Source organism: Periplaneta americana, chromosome 9, assembly GCF_040183065.1.
Source record: "Periplaneta americana isolate PAMFEO1 chromosome 9, P.americana_PAMFEO1_priV1, whole genome shotgun sequence".
NCBI classification, from domain to species: domain Eukaryota; kingdom Metazoa; phylum Arthropoda; class Insecta; order Blattodea; family Blattidae; genus Periplaneta; species Periplaneta americana.
This window is the reverse complement of record NC_091125.1, coordinates 73,797,043-73,823,934: the sequence shown is the minus strand read 5'-3', so window position 1 is coordinate 73,823,934 and position 26,892 is coordinate 73,797,043. Positions and strand designations below refer to the sequence as shown.

The 26,892-nt window shown below is 34.4% G+C and overlaps 2 protein-coding genes across 7 annotated transcripts in view; one reads left to right on the top strand and one right to left on the bottom strand.

Annotated features, from left to right (window-relative positions):
• Positions 1-425, bottom strand: part of Mkk4 (MAP kinase kinase 4) — a 280,839-nt gene extending 280,414 nt beyond the window's left edge. For all 6 annotated transcript variants that reach the window (XR_011333901.1, XR_011333900.1, XM_069835063.1 and 3 more), the window contains exon 1: positions 155-425. Coding sequence is in view for 4 of the 6 variants with exons in the window: in XM_069835063.1 (XP_069691164.1) it covers positions 155-197 (43 nt within the window). In the remaining 2 variants the exon portion in view is untranslated. The remainder of the gene's footprint in view (positions 1-154) is intronic.
• On the top strand, positions 418-26,688 carry mRpS7 (mitochondrial ribosomal protein S7). Its single transcript, XM_069835069.1, has 6 exons — positions 418-544; positions 691-870; positions 1,393-1,456; positions 7,951-8,121; positions 14,102-14,239; positions 26,242-26,688. The coding sequence occupies exons 1-6, from the start codon at positions 468-470 to the stop codon at positions 26,320-26,322; spliced, it is 711 nt and encodes a 236-aa protein (XP_069691170.1). The 5' UTR covers positions 418-467; the 3' UTR covers positions 26,323-26,688.
• The last annotated feature ends 204 nt before the right edge of the window (positions 26,689-26,892 follow it).

Below are 26,892 nucleotides of genomic sequence, written 5' to 3'. Positions count from 1 at the left end.
GTTACTGCCACTACAAATACACGTAACTTACTTCAATGCTTATGATAATCACTACAAATCTGCATCCAAAAGAGTCCTGATGTCACATTATCTCCAGATTATAGTAATTATAAAATTAGTTTTTAAATTTAACGCATAAATTTCGAAAACACACCTTGGCTCAGTTGGTTAGAAGAATTTTCCTGATGTTCTGCCATCTTGAAATATTGGACGCGCTTGTACACAAACAAGAAAATGAATTTCCGCCACTTTAGGATACTTTTCCAGCCCCTTTAAAGAAAACGAAATATCCTCCACTAATAAGGTAAACCATTTGTTTCATGTACTAATTAAGTATTCCTCATTAACACTCATAAATTAATCTTTAAACCACCAAAGCACCTGCCCCATACAAAATTCCATGATTGTGCTTTTAAATCGCTCACCCAGCGCGCTGTTGTTCCCAAAACACCCTGAAAAAAAAAAAGATGGCTTCAGTGAGAAAGATGTTTGGTCCGTTATTGTGTAAAAGTGTAATCTTTAATGGCTCTTTAGCTTTAAACAAGTATGTTATTTCCAGTAAATGCTGGTTCATAATGACTGAATATAAGTGATGTTTAACAACAGTGTTGGTTGTTTTTATTGGTTTATATTGTAACCTAACCTAAGTTCACATTTCACGTATAAAATTACAGATTTTTTTCTTTTCAGGTGGGTAAATATTACAAAGACATACAGTATGTATGGACCACAGTTCGTTGAACCAGTTTTCAGGAAAGAAAAACAAAAATCCATGTATGAATCAGGGGAAATAGAAAACATCCTTCATGTACCTGTGAAAGCAGCACGAGCAGATGCAACATGTTCAGTTTTTCATGATGAACTTGTTAAGTAGGTTTGAAACGTTTGTTTATTGTGTAAAACATAATATGCGGAGCTTTAGTATGCCTATTTACAATTTCGTAAAGAATAATAAAATCATTATTTGATCAGTTTCCGTCTTTAGAAATGTTCACAGCATAGACCTAGCCTGTAACATTTCAGAATGAAAAATATCAATGTAATCTATCTTTCATACAGATGCACTTACCGGTAGGCCTAGTGATAAGAAACAGCTTTTCCAAATGGAAATATACGTGCCTTTCAAGCAATAAGATTTGTTTTATACTTTACTAAGACAAATAGACCTATGTAAAAATATATTAACATTGTAAGTAGGGCTAGGTCTAGTGAATGATCATACTCAAATACTAGTTAAACCTAATGTATTTTGTTTATTTGTAATGCCTGGTTCATAGTGTATAGGGCCTATCTCTATTAATTTCACTTATTACAATTGAAGGCAGTAATTAGTATGTAGCTGTAGGACTTGTGAATTAATAATTCTCCTAAAATTTAACTTTGTTTCACCAGGAAATTCATAAATATGGTGATGAGAGATGGGAGGAAGATGCTGGCACGAGAATTGGTCGAGAAGGTGGGAGTCTTGAAAGTTATTAAGTACTGGTATCTAATACTTTAGATTATTTATTTTAATACTAGTATGCATTCTTTTACTTCTAAACAGTCATATAAATATCAAAATATAGGCTATATTTTGTCATCCATGTGAATACTGTATATGTAGGCTATCAGGAATGAGCTAATAATATTAGGCTACTGTATATCCTATGCTTAAATAGCTCTATGAAAGTTACGTTAATTACAAGGAAAGGTCACTGCTTTCCCCTCACCACTTGTTCTATACTCATGTCATCCCTCTATTCCAGTCTCATTTCTTGAGGCTAGCTACATGAAGGAACGGAGATCTTTCCACGGAAATTTCTGACAGTTATTAATATTTTGTATTTAAATACGTATAGATGGTGCGATATCGTAGTTATAAATGCTCACACCCCTACAGAAGAAAAAGACGACGATATAAAGGATAGCTTCTATGAGGAATTGGAACATACTTTTGATCAGATATCACATGAAAATTTTATTGGGGGATTTCAACGCTAAAGTAGGATGGGAGGATATTTTTAAACCAACTATTGGAAAAGAGAGCCTACACCTAACTAGTAATGACAATGGAATTAGGTTAGTCAACTTTACCACATGTCAAAAGTAATGTAATTGTCAAAAGTACAACATTCCCCCATAAGGATATACATAAATATACTTGGACTTCTTCAGATGGATTGACACACAGACAAATAGATCACATCTTGATAGATAAACGGAGACATACTAGTATAGTAGATATTCGAACTTTCATAGGGGCAGATTGTAATTCTGACCATTATTTGGTAATTGAAGAATTAAGAGAAAGACTATCAGTAGCCAAGTGAGTAAACCAACAAGATAATATTAATAAATTCAATATTCTGAAATTAAAGGACGAGGAAACTAAGCAACATTATCAGGTCGAAATTTCGAATAGGTTTGCCACTTTAGGAAGCTCTGACGAAGTTGAGAAAGAGTTAGATGTTAATAACGTGTGGGAAAATATCGGAGATAGTATCAAAATTGCAGCTGAGCAGAGCATAGGTTATTATGAAACTGAGAAAAAGAAACCGTGGTTTGATGAAGATTGTTCCATTGTAGTAGATAGAAGGAAACAGGCAAAATTGAAATCCTTGCAGGACCCAGTTGAGAATAGACATAATTATTTCAATGAAAGACGGGAAGCAAGTTGTACATTTAGGAATAAAAAGAGAGGTTACTTGAAGGAAAAACTGAATGAGGCAGAAACAAATAGAATAAAAACATTCGAGATTTATATAAGGGTATAATAACGGATATCAGGCAAGGGTAAACGTGGTGAAGGATGAGAATGGTGACTTGCTTGCAGATGCTCATTCAATCCTCAACAGATGGAAAAACTATTTTGGCCAACTACTAAATGTACATATGCCAAATACAAGTGATCAGGACGAAATTCAAATACAAACTGCTGAGCCATTTATACCCGAACCCACACTTTCTGAAGTCGAAATTGCAATAGAAAATCTGAAAAAGTACAAGTCTCCAGGTATCGATCAAATTCCAGCAGAATTAATACAAGAGGGTGGAAACGCATTATCTAACGAAATTTATAAGTTTGTACTTGCTATTTGGGAAAAGGAAATTGTACCAGAACAATGGAAGGAGTCCATAATTGTACCTATTTTTAAGAAGAGGGACAAAACTAACTGTGGTAACTTTCGAGGAATATCACTTTTGTTGACATCGTATAAAATTTTGTTCAATATGCTTTTGAGAAGATTAACTCCATATGTAGATGAAATTATTGGGGATCATCAGTGTGGTCTTAGGCGTAATAGATCGACTATTGCTCAGATTTTTTGTATTCGACAGATATTGGAGAAAAAAATGTGAGTATAAGGATACTGTACATCAGTTATTCATAGATTTCAAAAAGGCATATGACTTGGTTAAGAGAGAAGTTTTATATAATATTCTTACTGAATTTGGTATTCCCAAGAAACTAGTTCGATTAATTAAAATGTGTCTCAGTGAAACTTACAGCAGAGTCCATATAGGCCAGTTTCTGTCTGATGCTTTTCCAATTCACTGCAGGCTAAAGCAAGGAGATGCACTATCACCTTTACTTTTTAACTTTGCTCTAGAATATGCCATTAGGAAAGTTTTCTCCTCATATAATAATCATAAACATGATGCCGTATTGCATCTTCCTGGAAGGAATCTAGGTCGGTTACTGCACTTATCCTAGATCTCTTCTTTCCCAGGGTGGACAGCTTAGAAGATGTACCTTCTTCTGGAGAATTGAATTTTTCCATTGTCACCCTCCATATGGTGTTTTTACTCACACCAAGAGCTGCAGCAGTATGTTGTCGTATATGACTGAAGGATATCAATGGAGCATTTGTTTGACGACGTTTTCGTTCTCCTTCTCGAAAAAGTTCCTGGCAGCAATTATCATCGTCCTTCCTTGGGATCCAATGGAGAGCCCATGGACAGCGGTCCTTCATGACTCGCAGGGAGAATGAATCCTTGGTCGACCTCTTCGAGCTGTCATTATACAAGAAGCTAAATTGAAATAGTACTATGAACTACCATAAAACACAATACTGTACAAATAAATGAGTACAGTAAAAGCACTATTAAACACGGTATAAAAAAATAAAACACTAATGAAACAGTGAATGAAGAATGTAACATAATACTAATTAAAGGATATATCGCGGGTGCTCGTGTAAAGGGGGTTAAGTCAAATTGCAAGGTACGTAAACTTCTCTCCTTTGGTACTGAACAAAACCCCTTTGTCACAAAATATGGAGCACTGTAACTGCATCATAGATGGAAGAATAACTTAACCCCTTTAACACAAGAGAAAACTAATTGTGGATAGTTCAAATCTATACTTATTCCAGTTTAGCAAAATCAACTTAACCCTCTTTAAACGAGCACCTGCGATATATCACAGGAGGGTATAAATAATACAATGCAAAAAATCAACAAAGGACGAAACACAAAACGCACGAATAGCTGACACTATGTACACAACGAATGGTACCAAGAAGGCGAATGAATACATGGGAACAGCATCCTAGTATCACTAACATTTGACAACTCGACTGTTGTTACCATAGCAAGACGCCTCCTATGCTATATGATATTCAGTTATTATTCCGATCGCAGCGCTAATGTCATGTTCCATCCTTCAAAAAGTAGGTGTAGGTAACTTGTCCCAACCAAGTTTTGAACTTGGACCCGCTTGTTTCATGGCCAAACATGCGAACCATTATTCTACTGTGGTGGACTTGGTCTGTAGGGTTGGATGAAAAGTAAATTATACAAAGAAAAGATAAATACAAGAATAATTTGATTGCTTGCATACTGGTAGAGTTATTCGTCAGAAAAACTACACTGAAGAACACACAGTTGTTTTTTTTTTTTTTTTGCTTCTCTGGCTTTTGTAAGATGTATATAGCGACAAACACGTGGTTTTTTTTTAGCAGCCACAAATTTTTTCAACATAAAAAGCATTTAATACTTACCTGTATATTCTAATGCGTGGTTGTAGCCTTTCCTCTGCTGCACTTGTTACCAATATAACATTTAAGAGATCTAGGACACAATATTAGGGAAACAGACCATTTTCCTAGTAATTTGTCTTGACCTCTCGCATGTTGTTAGTAGTTAGTAGAGGAGGAAGGGAGATTCTTCAAAATAACTACACTGAAGGAGCCACATCTCCCTCCCCCCCCCCCCCCGCCTAGTAATTACCAATATGTTGTTGTTGTTTTCTAATGCCAGGCATTTGACAATAAAGTCATTTGACATCTTGCACTCCAATATTTTTCAAAGATATTATCATGACTAGCCACTGAAGCACAGATTTTGAGGTGTTCCGAATCCATTTCTTGGTTTGAGTTGCACAATTGGCAGTTAGGGGACTGATATATTCCAATTCTATGCAGGTGTTTGGCCAAACAATCATGGCCTGTTGCCAATCTAAATGCAGCTACAGACGATTTTCGTGGTAAACCGGGAATTAACTGTGGATTTTGATGCAGAGAGTTCCATTTTTTCTCTTGGAATTGAGTTATCAAATTTTGTTTGTTGAAGTCTAAATAGTTAGATTTAATAAATCTCTTCACAGAGTAATACGTAGATTTAGTAACAGGTCTGTAAGTAGCAGTGCTGCCCTTCTTTGCTAAAGCATCCGCATTCTCGTTTCCCAGGATTCCACAATGGGATGGTATCCATTGGAACACAACTCTTTTATTGAGTGATAATAATTGAGAGAGCATTTTAGTTATTTCTGCTGTTTGAGATGAAGGTGTGTGTTTAGAGACGATTGATAGAATAGCTGCTTTGGAGTCCGACAATAAACTGCATTCCTAAATTTATTGATGTGGCATAGAAGATTCCTGAGACATTCACTTATTGCAATGATTTCACCATCAAAACTTGTTGTTCCATATCCAAGAGATCTATAAAGTGAGAAGAGACAGCATGTAACGCCTGCACTGGCACCTTGTTCTCTGGAGATCAAGGATCCGTCGGTGTATAAATGAAGCCAGTTTTGTGGAGGGTACCTAATATTAATTGTCTCTAAAGACAATTGTTTCAGCATTTCAGTGTTTACTTCTGATTTCAGTATTTCTTCTGTTAAATTTAGATTATATTCTATATTTAATAAAGTTAAAGGGTTTGGTTTAATTTGTAAGTTTTCTTTTAAATTCGGGATATTGATTTTCTGTTTTAATTCTTGAACAATGGATATGAAACTTTTTTGAGTTTTCAATCTACAAAGAGGACTGTATGAATATCAATTGTTACCTGGTAAGCTGATAAGTTTTTCATATTGAATCAGTGCTTTTTCTTCTATTGTCATTTTGATGCTGTTAATATTAGTGAGGAATCTCATAGAATCTATTGGCGTTGTTTTGATTCCACCAGTAATGAGTCTGAGAACTTGGTTTTGAACATATTCTATGTCGTTTATGAAAGGTGAAGTAATTAAAATTTCTCCGCAGTATGTCAGCACTGGCTGTATAAACATTTTGTATGTAGTGTTCAAAGTATTCCTAGAGCATCCCCATTTCTTTCCTGCTAGTCTTTTTAGAAGGGAGAATCTTTTACGAGCTTTTTCAGAAATGTATTTCAAATGGTTGCTCCATGTTAACTTACTATCGAAAATAACTCCAAGATATTTGGATTCATAAGTCCTAGGAAGGTGTTGGCCATTGTATTGGATATTGAATTCTCTTTCTTTTTTACCGAGTGAAAATATTTGGTAGTTACTTTTGCTTAAATTGAGTGTCATCAAATTTGATGTATTCCATTCATGTAGTTGATTTAGAGCTTTAAGAGCAGAATTTTGAATTTTGTCTTTATGTCTGTAAGATCCGGAAGTTCAGCAAAACTATATTATCTGCAAATAGTGCTGTTTTCATGTTTGATTCCTCTAATAGGGAGGGTAAGTCATTTATATAAATATTGAATAAAGTTGTGCTGAGGACAGCGCCCTGAGGTAGACCTTGATATGTTTGTCTGTAACTAGAAAGTGAGTTATTGAATTTAGTGGCAATGAATCTTTGACTAAGGAATTCTGATATCCATCTGAACATATTGCTGGAGATACCTAATTTCTGGAGTTTTAGTAATAATTACCAATAATTTAGTAGTAATTACCAATATAACATGCAAAAGGTTCAGAAGAATTACTAGGGAAATGGTTCACTTTCCTAGTATTGTGTTCTGGACCTCTCGAATGTTACATTGATAACAAATGGAGGAAGGAGGGCTACAACAGTGCATTAAAATATATAGGTAAGTATCAAACGATTTTTTCACAGAATCCAGTGGAACAAAAAAAAAAAACAGTTTTACTTCTATTGTAGCTTTTCTGGAAAATTACCATTGATAGAAGGCCTACTGCCTTCATGAAATAATATAAAGATTACTTCAGAAGAATGACACGTTGGTCTACTATATAATACCATTAGACTTGCAAAGTGCATTGAGATTGGTGGTGGTACTTTCGAAGAGTGACTATGAACTGTCAATTATTACTGTTTTGTCAGTCATTAAATACGTACAAACAATAATGCATTTATCGTTCTTTAATACTTCTATAATAGCTTTTTATGCAGTACTTCTTCACTAGCTTTTTATGCACGAGATTCATATGGCTATATTAAAACATCCCTTTACAATTATTGGATACACGTTTAAATGAGATTTTTACTCAGAATTATCACACTACAACATACAGGTACCAAAATATTTACTATTCCTCCTGAAGCAGCAACCTGTGTGTCTTTGTCTGTGTATGACTCTGCCTGTGCCTTTGTATGTGCATGTGTGTAGATTTTCTCATAATTGCATTCCAACATTCCGCCTCACTTATCCTGCTTGTAAACTGTAAGACAAATGAAAATCTGTTCAGTTTCTTCTTTACTATCATAGGAGTTCCCAACATTTAAACAAAATGTGTAACATACATTGTTTCAGGCTTTTGAGAAAATAAAGAGAATCCAGTTAGAGCGCTATCATAGCATAGAGGCTGCAGATAAGAAGAACACTGTTGAAACAAATCCACTTAAAATCTTCCATGATGCCATCATTAACAGCAAACCTGTTCTGCAGTTAACTCCAATTAAGAGGGGAGGAGTCACATATCAGGTTGGTGGTTATCACTGTTTTATAGTAGATAATATGACTGGTTGATTTCAGTACTTGGCATTTAATAATGAAACCATCTTAGCATTGATTAGGAAGAGCTTCATGATAGCAACACCTATGATAGTAAAAAGAACTACAGCTTCGGCATGTTGTTCACATATGGGGACGCTTGAGTTAAATGACATAAAGTCAAGTATTCACATTTAAAAAAAAAAAAAATCCTGAACTAATTCTCATCCATCGAGAGATCATTTTGCATAGGATATAGTTTTATAAATTTAAGATTTAAATTTTCTTTTGATGCTGAGCAAGGCAGTGTTGCTACTACTGTTTTACGGAATCCTTAATGTGATATTAGACTCATTGTCAACATCCTCTTATCATGTCCTCTTTTCAGAAGATGAATTCCAAGCCAATCCTTCTAGGGGATAGTAAACCTAAAATCATAGTCTCTGGTCCTCCAAGTTGGGGGTTATGCAATGGACTTGTAATCCATCCACGTAAAATACACTCATAAAGCCAAAGGAAATACTCAAGACAGACATAATCAATGACAACAATAGCCATGGACAAGGAAAAATACTAGAGGAAAAATTTGTCAAGGGAAATAAGGTTAAAACTCAACAATATTGTCTCATAACTCTCTTTACTTTGTGATAGTGAGACATGGGTATTAAGAACAAATAACAGAAGATGTACTGAAACGGCAGAAATGAGATTTCTGAAATTGCTGCTAGGGGTGAACCTGAAAGATCAAATAAAAAGTGAAGATATTAGAAAAGAACTTAAAATAACGAGTAGTATGAGAGGAGCAGCTGTTAAATATCAGGATAAATGGTACAACCATATAAGAAGAATGTCTCCTGAGAGGCTACAGCTGAAAGCTTACTTTTATAATTCTTCAGGCAGATGGGATATGGAAAGGCTGAGGAAGACATGGAGACAATTTATATGATTCTCTTTGGCTTCGGAATGGGATTATTTCTTTTAATTGGCTATTTTACTACATTTTTTCAACTGCTATGGTTATATAATGTCTCAATTAGATGAAGTGATAATACCAGCAAAGTAAGTCCAGGGTCCAGCTCTGAAAGTTACCCAGCATTTGCTCTTAATGGGTAGAGGGAAAACCCCGGGAAAAACCTCAACCAGGTAACTTGTCCCAACCAGGATTTGAGCCTGGGACTGCTAAGTTCTGAATTTTCCATTTTAATTTATTTCTGATCCTAAATATGTAAACTTATTCAATTTTTTTTTAATTTATACTTGACATCTTGTTAGACTGATCATTATTACTGTTCACTAGCCATACCCGTGCACTTCACTGCACTTCTTAGAATTAAATATTGACAAATCTAAATACAGTTTTGTAATTACTTAGTGAATAATAATAGCTTTTTGTATGTTGTAAGTCATTTGCTCCTGAATCATTTTGAAAGTTGTATTTAAAACTAAATTTAAGTGTTATTATCATGCAATACTTCCTGGAGTTGTTCAGTCAACTCTACTTTTAAGATTGATACTATCCTAGTCGAGGCACGTTACATGGTTGAGTTTTTTCCAGGGTTTTCCCTCAACCCAATATGAACAAATGCTGCATAGGTTAGGATTAAATGGGTCCATCTAATGCTTATCTATTAATATTGTATTGATATATTACAATTTATTGATCATTAACGTTTTTGGCACATATATGTGCCATCTTCAGATGTTAAAAGATAGTCTTAATACATACTTGATAATGCCATAATGATAAAACATAAGTAACAGCGACATAACCGTTATATACTATTCAAATGACCTTATGATTACAATGTTCACACCGTTATTAATTACACACTATCCCTTCATAATGAATTAAGCACACATACTGAATAAAACAATTAAAACAGAGATTTAAAAAACATTATCTTTGGCAATAGCAGATAATGCTTGATAGATTCAAAATGAATGTCATTAATGTCAATCACTTAATTGCATTATAAATACTACGTTAAGATAATTAAATCTGATCATAATAACTGAAACAGAATATAACCATGAGGTTTGACATACTGGCAGGTGATGCTCGATAAAATTGACAAATAAATGTCATAATATCAATCACTTTTTTACATTTTAATAAAACACATTGAAACAATTAATCCCAGCGTATGTGGTTCTTACATAGTGTGGTTTCAGTCGTTAGCACTTTGAATGCAGTGATGTTATTATCTGGTATCAGCTTACAATGTTGAGTTTTAACAATTTCAGGTTGTCACTTCTCGAGTTTCAGAATAGCCAGGCATACTGTGAACACGTGAAATATTGGGACGTTGTAAGTTAATGCTTTTTGTAATTTCTATATTTGAAAAGAAAATTATGGAAGCAACTTACGTGCAGAAGCTTGTTGAATGATGTGTTCATGTCGGTGTTTCAGCTCAGACTGAAAATCGGGAAGTGCTCACATTAAACAACCTTAGACTAATGGACATCTGGCGGTACCGGAAGTGGGGTTAGGGGTGGGGGAACCTGTATGGAAGTTTGCCTTGTTTGTTTGTGTGGAATTAATTTAAATAAATTAAATAGAGGATTGGAAGTGTTACTTATCTGTTCATTTATGATAGAATTCCCCTTATTATAACTTTTAGCAATGTAATATTGCTCAGCCGTGTCGATTAAAGAACTATTATTAATGACCTTTAGGACTTTTAACGTATCTGTTATGTTGGTTAATTCGTGTCCTTCATCATTAAGGTGTTTTGCGAATTTTGATTTGTTTCTATTATATTTGAAATCTGTTATGTGTTCTTTATATCTGATTTTAAAGTTTCGGCGAGTTTGACCAATATACATCTTGGGGCAATTTTTACAATTTAATTGATAAATACCACTGTTGAAGAAAGGTTCAATATTGTTTGTTCTATTAGGGATATTGTTATGTAATTTGTTATTGGTTCTTGGGGCAATATAGATTTTCTGTTTTTTTAAAGAAATTATTTAGTTGGTTAGAAATTTTTCCGAAATAAGTCATTGTTTTCCAAGATTTTTTTGGAAAACAATGACTTATTTCGGAAAAATTTCTAACCAACTAAATAATTTCAAGTATGTATTAAGACATTTTTAACATCTGAAGATGGCACATATATGTGCCGAAAATGTTAATGATCAATAAATTGTAATATATCAATACAATATTAATAGATAAGCATTAGACGGACCCATTTAATCCTAACCTATTGTACTTTGCTTATCGGTCAAAACTTCAACAAAATGAAATGCTGCATAACTATTGGTGCTGGAACCCAGACTTATTTCACCGGCATTATCACCTTCTTCTCATTCAGATGCTAAATAACCTAAGATGTTGATACAGCATCGTAAAATAATCTATTAAAAAAAAAGGTAAAAAAAAAATTCATACTATATTAGACCTAATAGACAATTGGTCAGCATCTGAAATGAAATATACTTGTAAGAACTGAAGGCTCTTACTCTCAGCTGGAAGATTTCCAATTAAATGATAAGCCTATGCTTGAACTTTAAATGATGGCGTAAAATTGACTTTATGTTTTTCTTTTGCACCAAACGATGCCACTTGAAATAAGATGATGTACCGTTTTATATTATATTATTTAAAAAGTGTGTTGATAATGGATGTACTCTGATAAGTAAGTTTTTAATTTGTTGTGGGGGCTCTTGAATCTCAGGAGGAACAACTTTTACAACAGTGCAACATAATCTGCTTGGCTCATTACCCCATTTTTTGCATTGCATTTATTGCATAGTTCATTCATTTTATCTATTTTAACACAATTCAATTGTGCATAGTTAAAATTTTGATTATAAAATAATGGAATGCTAAGCTAACATACTATTACTGCATACTAAATCAATACATTCTCGTTCGTTAATTCTCTGAGATGAAAATGAATGTGGTACATAAACATTATTTTAAGAAATACAGAAAACGAATATATAGAATAGCCTATCAAGTTTTCTGTGCATAAGAATCTATTTTAATCTTATACCTGTCCTCGATTCACTCACAAGTTACTGTAGTAACATTATAGCATTATGTCCATCTAGAGAAACTACACTTTCCAATGGTGAAATAATAATTATACATATCAGTTAATTAGCTTCTGAGATTACTTCATACAAACTTAGAAACATTCTCTGTATGTTATTATTGATAAACATATTTTATATATTCCCATTATGCAATTATATTTGTATAAAATAGTGTTAAATGAATAGCTTCCGTTTGTTGTTGTCCAAGTCCCCTTATAGACGAAATCATTTGTTTTCATTTCATTACAGCCCATTAGCTGGTGATAATAAAATGTATTGTTATTTTAAAACTCATTTATCTCATTAAATATCAGTACTATCAAAATTTTGCATAGAATAAAACTTATCGGAAATCATTTTTAAAGAAACTTTTGTTATGTAACATTTTTCATGAAAATCAACAATAAAGGGAGATATTTAGATTTATTTAATTCAGGCCCCCTTATAACCCCCCTTTTAAGTAACGTATTTTAAATGCCATATAACCTAAAATCCAAGTTAGAACGAACTTAATTTATATTCCAATTTTCATATAAATCGGTTCAGCCATTATCATGTGAAAAGGTAACAAACATCCAGACAGACAGACAGACAGACAGACATACAAACAAAAATTTCAAAAAAGCAATTTTTGGTTTCAGGATGATTAATTATACATGCTGACACCAATTTTTTTGGAAAAGCGAAAATTACCAAAAAAAATTTGGTTACAGATTTATTATTAGTATAGATTAAATTATTTTCCCATGTTTGTTCTGCAGCTTAAGTTCTGGAGACATTGCTTATTCTCGAGTTGTAGTATTCTTATATGATCAATTTGACTGATGTAGATGGAAGATTTTATGTATTTACCCTACTTTTTTCCTTCATTTTTATTGAGCATCCTGTCTTACCTTGTTGATCAGCAGAAAAGTTTAGCATGAATCAAGTGAAAGTAAAATTTTCCGAAGGAATATACAGGAATAATATATATTATTTCCTACTCCAAATCTAAAAGTGATTTGGATATCAACTAGTTTTTCATCTGTTGGATTCAGTCACTTCAATGTTAAAGTACAAAGGCCACTCCTACATAATAAAATGTAAAACACTCCTTTCTAGGGTTTCACGGTACACATTTTGAGAAATGCTGACTAGTGAGTAAAATGGAGAAAAACTAATTTGTTTGTTTGTTCAAAATGGTGATATAATTAATCAACATTCTAATGTGTTTGATAACTAGAGAAAAAGAAATAATGTACATTGTTTGTTTGAGTTACAATGTTGTGTCAAATGGAAAGTCTGATGGCAAATATAGGCCTACCTTTCTTTTTAATAAATTTCTTTAAAACTTGCCTTTAGGAAAATGAAGTTCACTGGCTGTTTTGTTCCATATCTCATCTTTTAGCTACTTTCTTATGTAATCTCCATAGGCGGGTCATATAACGCTGGGTATTCTCTCGCAACTTCTATACTTAAATATTTTATACACTGACTCTGCAGAGGAAACTGTGTTCCTCCCAAAACCAGACCCAGGTCCCTGTCTGCCTCCCCCTATTCTGTACCTGCACTGGATCCAACCTGTGGTGCCTCATTCCACTCTATTGTTCACAGATTTCTTGGCTAGATTGGTTTGTGGTGCACTGTTCTTGGCTGCCTTCAATATGTGGCCGGCCTATGGAGGTTACAGTGCTAAAAGTAGTTATTAAAGCTCCCTTTCACATATCAGTACCAAAAGACCAAAAGAATGACACTTGAATAGAGTTGTGAGGATGGGACTAATGTGTTTGGGTGAATAGTGCATATGAATGAAGAAAGATAGGTCAGAAAAATGTATTTTAATATGTATTGTTTACTGATTATTAGCTGTAGAGTTCCCTAGCAGCTATAAATTTTCCTTTGTATGGTTTTGCATAATTGAACTTACAATATTGTGTCTTTGTTGCAGGTTCCAGTTCCCATTGCAGATAGTAGGTCTCGATTCCTGGCAATGAAATGGTTAATTTTAGCTGCCAAGGAGAAGGACCGCACCATGAGGTTCTATGAAAAATTAGCATGGGAACTTATAGATGCTGCAGGTAATCAGGTGAGTTGGTTGTTTATTTCCCATATTGTGTTTTACTGTTATATTTATAAAATACTTGCAAATGCTTGAAAATCTACATCTAACTGCTTCATAAGCTTCTTTTTCTTCTTCAAGAATCAGTGCGAGCATGTTGTACAATAGTGCTTCAATTTACAATTTATCATCATTAATTTATTCCATAATACTGTGATGATTATCAAAATGGTAATCAAATCATTTAAATTAATTATAATCACTACAAGCAATAAAATTAAATACAATAAATATGAAAACTGTCACATCAACAAATGTAGCCATTGTGCTTGCAGTGATTGAAAAGGCAAATGCATGTGTTAATTAGAAGTTGGAAGGGGTTTCACAATATCTCCAAAATTGGAAGGTCTATGTGAATTAAATGATATGTGTATTTCTGAAGAGGATGATGGGATTCTGAAGAGGTTGAATCATCTTGCTTCTTGAAATACTTATCAAGATTTCGATTGTTTCATAACATTCCTCCTTTGATTTTAATTGGGCTCAGGGGCGTGGCATCTATGTTGCCAGTGTTGCTGCCAGCAACATACAAAAAATAGAAATTAAGTATATTCCTTATTATACAATTTCTTAATTTGTATTTTCTATCAACAATTTAAATCCACCAGTTTCCTGTAACACAATACATGTCAGAAGTATCAGAAAAGATATGGTTATCATCTAGCGCCAAAGAATTGAACTGATACATACACAACACTTCAGTGTTTCCGATTTACCCCACAAGTTGCCTGCAGCACTTCAATGGCAAACTCGCCAAGGCTGGGTGTGAGTGACTTTCAGTGCCATGGTGTGACTGTAACGTGATTATTTGCCGGTTAGATATAAAGGCAAACGTGTGTTACTCTTCCTTCCCCTTCACTCCCCAAGTATGGCTTCTAAATTTACTGGTGAAGTATTCTCCCATGAGTGTGACTGTGTTATAAAGAGCCTTTAGGATCACGTACATTTAGTGAGAAAAAGTAATACTATTTTGAATGGCAGACCAACTCCTGAATTAAAAGACTTGAAAACTAAATCAGGTGGAGGTTTTCTTTATTTTACTTGTCAGAAAAATTACAATCTGTTCAACAATGTGAACAATAAGCAACAAAACGTGGAGGTTTCGAAATACATTTTAATGTATCATGGTATACGAATCACCATGGCTATGCAGTAGTGCAAAATTATCACGACTCTTTTGCAGGCCATGTTTACTTTTTTCAAGTGAAAAAACCACCTGAACCAAAGATGGTATCAAGAATATGGATAGTATCCATATGCTACGCGCACGTCACGAAAATTATAAAAATCATGTTGCATCCGTTGTTTTTCTAGCATGTTTTGGCAAAACGAGAATAGACTTGTCATTAAGCGAGACATTTAAAAATCAACAGAAAAAGAGAATGAAGTTGTGAAAAGAAACAGTTATGCAACATCTCGTTTAATAAGTGCAGTGTGTTACTTGGCCCAGCAAGAACTTCCGTTTAGGGGTAGAGATGAGTCCGATAGCTCTGTCAACAGGAGCAGTTATGTGGAACTTGTAAACCTCCTTGCTCAAACTGATGACAATAATTATTTAGACCACCACCTTCAGACTTACTGTGTTTTCTGGGACATCAAATGACATTAATTGAATGTGTTTTTCGCGTTTTGATTAATGAAATTAGAAAGGAAATTAGTGAAACAAGTTCTGTAGCTGTGATCATGGATGAATCGACAGACATGTCCAGTAAGTCACAGTTATCGACGAATTGAATTGAAGTACAAGTAGATGCAACACAACTTCTGTCGGATCTTTAAATACAGTACTTTCAGGAAATTTTTTCCAGATTTATGATTACTTTTTCTATAATTCTTTTTCGTATAATTCTATACATTGCATGTTGTTTTTGTAAGGAAGATTTTTTTATAAAATGTTAGTAAAATGCTTGAAAGAAATTCATCCTCTCCTCGACTGTGGTATCATTTTCGAACCAGCAACACCCAGGAAATTCCCACGCCACGCCACTAATTGGGCTTGTAACTGAATGCTGGAGATTGTGTGAATGTTGGTCATCCATGAGGAATACATGTTTGGAAAAAATTAGTATTAATAGAATTTCGGTGATAATTGAACGTAATATTGTATTAAATAGCGAACAATAGCTAGTTCTTGTTGTTGTTGTCTAGTATGCTGAATTTGACACTGAAGCCATTAGCAGTCCCTTTTTTTTTAGTTGGTTATTTAATGATGCTGTATCAACTATCGGTTATTTAGCATTGATGGAATTGGTGATAGCGAGATGAGGCCGAAGATTCGCCATAGATTACCTGACATTCGCCTTGCAGTTGGGGAAATCATCATTAGCAGTCTTGCTGTTCAGTACTTTGTAACCAAGGATGTTTCTCTTTCAACTGCTGCACAGACTTCTAGGTGTTGTTCGTCCGTTTCTTCACTGGGGTGGTTACAAAGAATACAGTTTGGTGAAGAAAGAATACCAATTCTATGGAGGTACTTAGTGAATCAGTCGTGTCCAGCAGATAACTTCAATTTTGTAACTTCTGATTTGTGTAGGATATATATATATATATATATATATATATATATATATATATATATATATATACTTCACCACCAACAGAAGCAAGCTTTCAATTATAGGTGGCTTACATTGATACAATGTATATACAAAATACTGTACATAATAGTGGAAAAACAAAACAAGCAACACAAACGAAAGAAAGAAGAATAGATATTAGATGCTAGAATATAATATTACAGTTAATATTAATGTCAAATGTCAATACAATAATGCAGAATTATTTCAAAATTAGAGGAAAAACATTATAATACACTTATTCATAATTTAAATACCTAAGGGAAATACAGTTATTTTTAAAATTGTATTAAATTTTTTAATTGATAAACTGAAATCTAATTGAGAATTACAGTTTAAAGACAGACAGTTGTAAGTATTACACATAAGAAACAATGGAGAGTTCTTGAAGAAAACAGTTCTAGGAATTGGAATAACAAAAGGTTGCCTATGACGTAATTCTGTTTTTTTTTTTTTTAACATTGAACTGAAGAAATTTAAGAAAATCACAGCTATTCAGTATACCATTAACAGTCTTATAGAGTAAAATTTGGCTATTTATTAATCGTCTAGATTTTAAAGTCTTATACAGTAAAATCCCTCGTATCCAGCACCCAAATAACCAGCAATATCAAAACAACGGCACTTTTGGCTAGGCCAAAAAAAAAAGTCATTCATACGAAAGGGAAGAGTCAGACAAAGATGAGAGTGGTTTTCGTAGATCACACATGACGCATATTGTTTACTCTTTACATTATTCACGCATGAAAACATAGACAGAAAATCCAGTTATGTCCCTGGAATAGGACATCTATGACGTAGTGCAGAGGGCGGCCACTAGAGGGAACCCAAGAGTTGGAGCTTAATCTGAGACGATTCTATCCGACGCCGGGGTTGTATCCAGTGTGGCTTAGTGGATAAAGCATCAGCATGTAGAGCTGAAAACCCGGGTTCAAATCCCGGCGCCAGAGGGAATTTTTCTCCGTTCCATTACTCTTTCATCGTAGGAGAAGAATGTTCAGATGTTGCTTTCTCCATCTCCAACTTCTTTGATGGGTTTCCTAGTAGGCTATACAGGAAGATTACACTGAAATACAGTAAGAAATTAATATACCAAAGAAGAAATTACTGAAGCATGTCGCATCTAGATGACTTACATTGGGAGATGTCTGTGAACTAGAGCTCTGCGTGTCCAGACTCTGCAGAAACCAAAACATCCAATGAAGCATCACAGTCAACTGGTCGTCTCAATCATTTGAATGGTATTATAGACTGAAAACTGTCTTTGATCGATGTGTTTACAGTATGCGCTATCGAAATTATTGAACTACCTGATGCCCTATCACCTGATCAATGAACCTAGAAGGTATACAGGCTATCAGATTGAATAAAAAATTACAATCATCATCATCATCATCATCATCATGTCCTTCGTGTTAACATAGTGGATCCATTATGGTCTCATGCCAGCATTTACAATTACAATAAAATATTTAAATAATAATAGTAAATTAATAAAATAAAATTTTAACAAACAATGTTGTCTATAAGAATATACATATAAAGTATAAGCAGCACTAAAAAATATAAAGAAAATATGTTCGTGTTTATCCTCTGGTTGAACAGAACAGTTATAATATTTTCAGTTGTATTCATGTCAGAGGACAAAAGTAAATACATAAAAAAAAAACCAAGGAGGATGTTCTAGATAAGACTGAACAAAAATTATTAATTTTTAAAACCAAATGGCGATTTTTCCATTGCTTCTTTTAATTTTGGAATAACTTCAGCACAAATTTTGTTTGTTCCATCCTTGACATTTCGTGATATGATCATTGAATGTGGAATAATAGAATCTGCATACACATTACCATAAGTAGCTCCAACATCAATCATTGTCTGTGATTAAACATCTCTTAATATACAATACTGTAAAAATTTTAAGCAACATGTAGATTTGGTTTATTTTTACTAAATATTGTGACTGAAATAGATGTTTTCTTTTGAAGAAATTTGAGATGCATCACAAAATCTCTGTTCTTTTTGCGCAATAATATATTTACTGAGCTGATATAATATTACATAACATTATTGATAATATAAAGCATTATTTCATTTAAAGAATTGTGTTATTTAAAATTTGTTTCCTTATTTAATTGTTCAGATACTTACTGCTTTTCGTTCTATCTGAAATAAAAACAAACGGTAACCTTCTTAAGTAGGCTGTTTTGGGTATCAAGCATTAAAAGGTGATATAATTGTAGTGCAACAACCTCAAGTGCTCATGACCAACCAAGCAAACATTTCAACTGATCAGTTATAAATTTTCGACTGCATTCACTTGAGCAAATCATTTTCTGACTGCCTTCTTTGCAACCGAAGACTGACTGGTAAGCTCCAGTCTGCCATTTCCATGAAAATGCAGAGGTCTACTGTGAACGTCTCCTTGAACAAAGTTCTGCCCTAGAGAATTATTTTCTGAGTTTTCATCCCTAAAAGGTGTCCATCATTGCTTTTAATGCAAAAGTAAAATTTCATCTGTTCATTTTTTAAGAAACCAATCTACAAAGCCTACCTGAGTTTTGTCAACTCAAGTACTGATTTGTTTAAAGGATTCACGAAAAGATTTCAGAACCCCTTATACAATTCATGTATGATGAACTAAAACGATTTGCTGTGCTCTAGAGTTTGTAAGGCTGATGTGATAAAGAAACTAGATACCAAATGGAATCAAGAACAGATCTTTTAACAAGACAACTTTCTACCATTAAAAGCTGTAGAGGTTAACAGCAAGCATATAGTGTTAGATTGGGAGGCTGGAGGGAAAAAGATCTTTGGGGAGGCCAAGATGTAGATGGGAGGATACTATTAAAATGCATTTGAGGGAGTGGGATATGATGATAGAGACTGGATTAATCTTGCACAGGATAGGGACCGATGGCGGGCTTATGTGAAGGCGGTAATGAACATCCAGGTTCCTTAAAAGCCATAAGTAAGTAAGAAGTAAACAGCAAAGTTGAATTCTATATGAAAGATATGCCAAAAAAAGGATGTTCTTCTATTTCTTAAAAAAGTACAACAGCATTATATTACCAGTTGCAAACATCTTATACAAACAAATATAAACAAACTCACTTGGGCTTACCTCAAGGTGCAGTATTAAGCACAACACTATTCAACATATATATTAACGACCTACCACAAGAGCTGGAAAAACATGACACTAAAACAGCACTCTTTGCTGATGATTTGGTTATTTGGACGTCAAAACCAACGCAGTAGAGAAACTTCAAAATTCCATCCAGTCATCGTTAGTGGCACTTGAAATCTGGTGTTCAAATAATATGTCAGTGAACACAGAAAAAACCAACTTTCAACTCTTCTCATTAAGAAAGAAATCAGTGAAAATAAATCTAAACTATAGAGATGATAAGTTACAAAGAACTGAAAATGCAAAATACCTGGGTATACATTTCGACAATAAGCTCACATGGAGAAATCACATTGAACAGATCAGCACAAAGGCAACAAATCGTTTTAAATTACTAAAAAGACTGGCAGGAACGAAATGGGGTAGCTCAAGGAGCACACTCAACACAACCTACAATACATACATAAAGCCTATCTTAAAGTACTGTGGTGAAGCACTAATAACGTCATCAACCACAAATAAACAGATATTAGAACACACTCAAAACCAAGCTTTACGTCTCATCACTGGTGCAATCAAAACTACTCCAATTGAAGCCATGCAAATAATCACATCTAATAAACCAGTTGTAACAGATCTTGAAACACAAGCCCTTTTAACCTATGAAAAATTAAGAAGGCTTCCAAATTGGGATAAATGGAGTAAATACAAAGATTCTAAATTTACATTGAGGACTCAAAATGGATACATATAAGAGGTAGAAAAGCTTAAGCAAATTCTAGAAATACCAAGTGAAAAGGAAAACTTGATGTCTCGATATAATCCACTTAATAACTTCAAAGTAGATTGCTGCCTTGATCTTGATGAAGTCTTCAACAAAAAAGATATAAATCCAGAAATAGCAAAAGCCATTGCCCTACAAACAATTAATAGAAAATATCCACAAAAGGATTGGGTGTACATTTACACTGATGGATCTCTCATGGATCAAAATGAAGGAGCTGGAGCAGGAGCTACTTGCCAATACTTTTCTCTTTATAAAAATGCTGGCAAGTACACAACAAATTTTGATGGCGAAGTTGAAGCCATTTATGCATCACTTCAAAATGTATTTGTTTGGCTAAACCAGTGCAAAAACATAGTCATCCTGTCTGACTCCAAAGCTGCAATCCAGTCCATCAGCTCAACTACAACCCCTAAAATGGAAAAAGTAAAAGAAATTCATTGCATGGTAAAACAAATTCAAATGCTAAATAAAAAAGTGGATCCCGGCCCACTGCGGACTGAACGGTAACGAGAAAGGAACTTATATCAACTTAAAAACAAATTTCATGTTCCCCTATGAATCAATAAAGCGAGTCATAAAAAGAATAAGTTATAGCGAACAGGCAAAACATCAAAATTCAAAATGGAAAGAATCATTCAAAGATCCAAAACTAATTCCTGATCTACCTCGAAAATCTGCCGTGGCCATGTTTAGATTGATTACTGGTCATGATTGCCTCAGTAAACACCTCCATCGTATTGGAATACTGAATTCACCTAAATGCTTACTGTGCACCAGAGAAGAGGACATGGAGATGGAGCACCTGGCTAATTGTGAAACTCTTAGGACATTTGTGGACCTTCCATCAAAATATTGGGAAGCAAGAAGGATGATGACTTCATTGTTAAATCCAGAGCATTAGATACACACACACACACACACACACACACATCTTAGACAGAAAACATCATTATCTGTCTCTACATCTGCATCTTTTCTTAAACATCTCCTTTTCTTGCAACCTAAAGTAAACAATTCAGAACGCAGCTGTGCAGATGTTATGAAAGTTGTTAAGGTTCTTCCTGTAGATGTTTCTACTGACATCCTGCAAGGTAAGTGGAAAATGTTGCAATTAGAAGAGGTTAAAGTAAATGAAAAATCTGTGATTGATGAATACTGGAAACCATTTATGAATCTCATATTTTCACATGGCATGCTTTAAGTACCCAAATGTTGCAGAAGTAATAAACATTTGTTTGACTCTATCCCAGGGGAATGATGATGTAGAGAGAGGTTTCTTTTAGTCAGGTAGAATTTTAACTGATGACAAAGCATCCATGTTAGTGTGAATGTTGAATGCACGATTGAATATTCAAGATGCTTTAAGAAAAAACTGAAAATCGACCAGAATTAGTCCCATCACAAAAGAATTACTGGCTTTAGCAAGGTCTTCACACTCTTCTTCTTCTTTTTTCTTTTAGTTGGTTATTTAACGATACTGTATCAACTATTCAGTTATTTAGTTTCGACGAGATTAGTGAAAACGAGATATTTGATGAGTTGAGACCGAGATTACTGTTGTCACGCCAGGAGAAGGCGGCTGAAGTACTTAGACGGGGCGGAGGGGAAACCGTCGCGCATGCGCACCGCGCTGATCACTGCAATATTCCTGTTTCACAAACATCTACTGCACATGTCTATGAGTCTTTGCGACTTTGTGAAAATAATAGTGGGGTTTTTACTGTAGTGTTTATTAGTTTCAACAGGACGATTGTTTTCAGTATACCACAAATCTTGTATTGCTTTAGTTATCCTTTGCTTTTCGTGTTAATAGTGTTGATAATAATATAGTTAATAGAATTTATGTTATTGTATACTGTTATTTAGGTTTATAGCAGTTTTTTGTTTATTGTAAATATGTCGACAAAGAGGAAACAAGGATTGACAATCTATAGCGAAGAAAGGAATATTATTAGAAGTGCAAAATAATTCTGTGATGAAGAAAAACAACAGTGCCTTTGCATTCCTCTTACGAAACCTACAGAAAAGGTAGAAAAGTACTCTAATCTGTCCACAAGAACAATACAGCGTATAAGGAATGAAATGAAGGACTGCACAGAAGAAAGTGCGTTGTCGATACCTGAGGGAGCAAAAAAATGTAAACGTCCAGACTACCGAAACGCAAATGTAGATGACTTCGACGGGAGATTGACAAAAAAGATAGAATTGAGAATTTTTATTTGAAAAAGAAAGAGGGCCACCAGCATAGCTCAGGAGGTAGCGCGTTTGCCTGCTGATATGCAGTTGTGCTCGGGAGTGAGTTCGATTCCCGTTTGCGCTGACTACCTGGTTGGGTTTTTTCCGAGGTTTTGCCAAGCGGAAGACGAATGTCAGGTAATCTATGGCGAATCCTTGGTTTCATTTCGCCAAATACCATCTCGCCATCATCAATTCAATCGACACTGAAGAAGCTAGTAGTTATTACAGTGTCGTTAAATAACAAGTAAAAAATTAGTACCAAGCTGCAACAAACGTCTACCCTTTTACAAGAGAAAATTGATTTGAAATGAAAGACAACATTAAGACGAATACTGAAGAAAAAGGATTTTAGGTGGAAGAAGTGTGCAGCAAAAAAAATTGAGGAAAACACTGTAAATTAGAATACGTGAAGTTATCTACAGCAAATAAGAAAGCTTAGGAATGTGGAAAACCCGATTTTGTATCTGGACGAAATGCGGATAGATAGGCCTACCAATTTAATGTTTCCCAAGTTCTGGCACGGTAAAAATGTTACGGGAGTTTTGACTACCGTAAATGTGTCCAGAACACTCACTGTTGTCCATCAGGATGGGGGCGGTGGGGCTAATGGCTTTGTTGAGAGATTCGAATTAATATACAGGCTGGAACATAAACAGACGATTATCATGGACAGATCATACTCCAGAAATTTTGAAAAATGTAATAATGATAGTCATAGCGACAGCACCGAAGATGCGGAATCTTTTATGTCTGACTCCGTTCCCGTGTAGCTAAGTAAGTGGACGAAGTTTTCAGGTCAGAGTGTAGCATAAAGTTCCCCCGTCCCGCCTATCTACTCCCCGCGCCAACTCGTGGCGCGAAGACAGTACATGACATTCGCCTTACGATTGGGGAAAACCTAGGCAAAAAACCAATTAGGTATGTATATGCGCTAGATTCTAAGTTTCTGGTTGAAATTAACTATGAACCTTAATTAGCGTATTTCCTATACAGCTCAATGGCTTATATGCATTTCTATGGTGCTATTTCAGTGGCGAGAGGAATGAAGGAAGGATGACGAGCTATATAAAAGGAAAGAGGGGCGAGAATGTTATTTCCAGGTTTTATTAAGGTTTTGACGTATGATTGTTTTTAGGCTTGAGTGTATATTTGCATCAGTTTGTATTAGTGTTTTTATCAGATGCAATAATTTGTAATAGGAGTGTGTGTGAATATGTAAGAGTGTTGTGGGTTATATAGTTTTACCTCATATGTTCTTTAAATTGTTTCATTCTGTTGTTCAGATTTAATTGTTCATTAAATGCTACGTCTTTGTTGCTCAAGTAAATGGCGTTTAATGTTCTCTTCACTTAGCCAATAAGACAACCCAAAAGATTATTCAAGATCTATGGGAGCCAGAAAGAGACAGGTAGCCTGGTAAGAATCACATTATTTACGAACTGGCAATGTGAAAGACGCAGAACAAATTCCTGTTTAACATTTTCAATGATTGCTGGTGGTATGTCTCTACACTCCATTCCTATTCTTCTTTTCAATTCATCAATATCAACAGGCTTCGTAGCAGATACCTTACATTTCAAAGAACCTCATAGAAAGCAATCAAGAGGGGGAAAGATCTGGTGGTCTTGCAGGCCACTCTACAGATCCTTTTCTTCTGACCCATCTATCAGGAAACACATCATTCAGATATTGCTGTACAGGACCAGCATAATGAGAAAGAACCCCAACTTGCTGATACCAGATGGAATCATTAGGTAAGTCTGGATCCTGGAGGTTTGAGTGAAGAACAGCAAGGGCTGGTATTAATTCTTCACGCAAAAATTCTAAATACCAGTCCCCCTATTAAGTGTATCATCAAAAAAAGTAAGGGTCCACAACTCTGCATCCTAGAATACCTGCCAATACATTTACCTTCTGGGGAAATTGCGTGTGAGTTTCTACCATCCAGTATGGGTTAGTTTCTGACCAGTACCTGCAATTTTGTCTATTCACTTGAAGATTCAGACAAAATATAAATACATCAGAGAAAAGCAAGCTTTTGGGGTCTCTATTGCAGAGGTAGGTCATTGCCTCACAGAATTGTAATCTTCTTTCTCCATCATCTTCCATTAGCTCCTGCAAGGGCTGCACTTTATAAGGATGATATTTATTATGACGCAGCAGTCTCCAGATGGTTGTTCTTGATACATAAAATGTAGTGAAGAATGTGGATTATCTTTCACTGTTATCAAAATGTCTAGTTCCAATTCTTCAGTAGTTGATGATGGTCTACCAGATTTTTGGACATCTCTCACATGTCCATTTTCATTGAATTTGTTTTGTAGTCTACTCATAGTACATTGATAAATAGGAGGTCGATCTGGATGTGTTTCATTGAAAAGTGTACATACTTCATCTTGTGTACGTTTCCTGTTACCATATCCTTCTTCTTTTTCTTCTTCATCAGGTACGACAACTTTATAGAAGTTTTGACCTTCTCAACTATTTTCCGCCATTGTTACCATATCCAATCATCATTAAAATCTCAATTCTCTCACTTTCACTTAATAACATCGTTAATTCTACGAATAAACTGCTTCCATAACACCAGGGGCCTGTTTCTCAAAACTCATGGCCTAGTAATACTAGTCTGCACAGTAGTAATATTAGTTTATTTTACAAGTCTGTGTTTCTAGAAACTACAAAGGTAAAGTAGTAATTACCAGTTCACAGACTAGTAATATTGGTCGATTTCACTAGTTCATAAGCGATTCTATTTCTCAAAATGCTAATCTAGTTGATTATACTAACTAATTTCACTGCTCGTATACTTCGTGACCTGGTAAGAGTAGGCCCTATGGCCTTTACTCTACCAGTATAAATAAATAAATAATAATTATAAAATAAATAACGTTTCTTATATAAAACAGTTGATAACTTGTGTAATCATGGAGAATAATAAAATCTTTCAGATGGCATACAGAAAAATACAGGAGTCATTTAAAAATGTTTCCGATGTCACAACTCGCACAACAATGATATCAAGAATGATTTGTTTTTGTGAAAAGGTATCTTTTAAAATATACTGTTTGACGTGTCCGAGCATTTTTCGAAAAACATTTCCATTTAGCAGTAGCAGAAAATGTGCGTGACTTTTGAAACACAATGTTTGACAAATACATGCACAGCATATAGATAGTTAAATTGTGACATTTGAAGTAAATCGCATTTAAGATGTTATATTGTGCATTCATTTCAGGGTAAAGTGGTCAAGAAAAAGCAAGATCTTCATCGTCAGTGTGAAGCAAATCGAGCATATGCCCACTACAGATGGAGTTGAAGTGATGTAGGCGTTATTTTTGTAATTAGTCTTTAATTTAAAATGTGGTAACATAAGGAAGATTATGTGCAACATATGTTTATTTCTTTTTTTCATAATGAAGTGAATAAAATATTATACATAATTAGTACCAAGATATTTGAGTAATATAACAAAAATATATTGTTCAATTTGTGACCTATCATTCAGGAGGTAAAAGATCATTAGTGAGTTTTTGACACATTAACAAGAGAAGCTGATAAAACCATTGATTATTCTGTCTTATTATCGTATGTTTGAGTAATTGTCTTTTGTATAACGAAGTAATGTATACTGCTGAGTATAATGTGATGCTGAAGATGAAAATAAATGCAAATGGATTATGAAGATTTGATAAGTAATCTCTACGTATCATAATATCATGTGTAACAGAGTAGTGTGTTTTACATATACAATGCATATACTATACTAACTGGCTCCACAGTGAAGCAAGCGGCAGTATTTGACTTGGCAGCGATGTAAAGTTGGTACTGTGTAGCACCTGGTTTGAACACAGGAATATTACATCTCTCTCACTCTCTCCCACCCTCC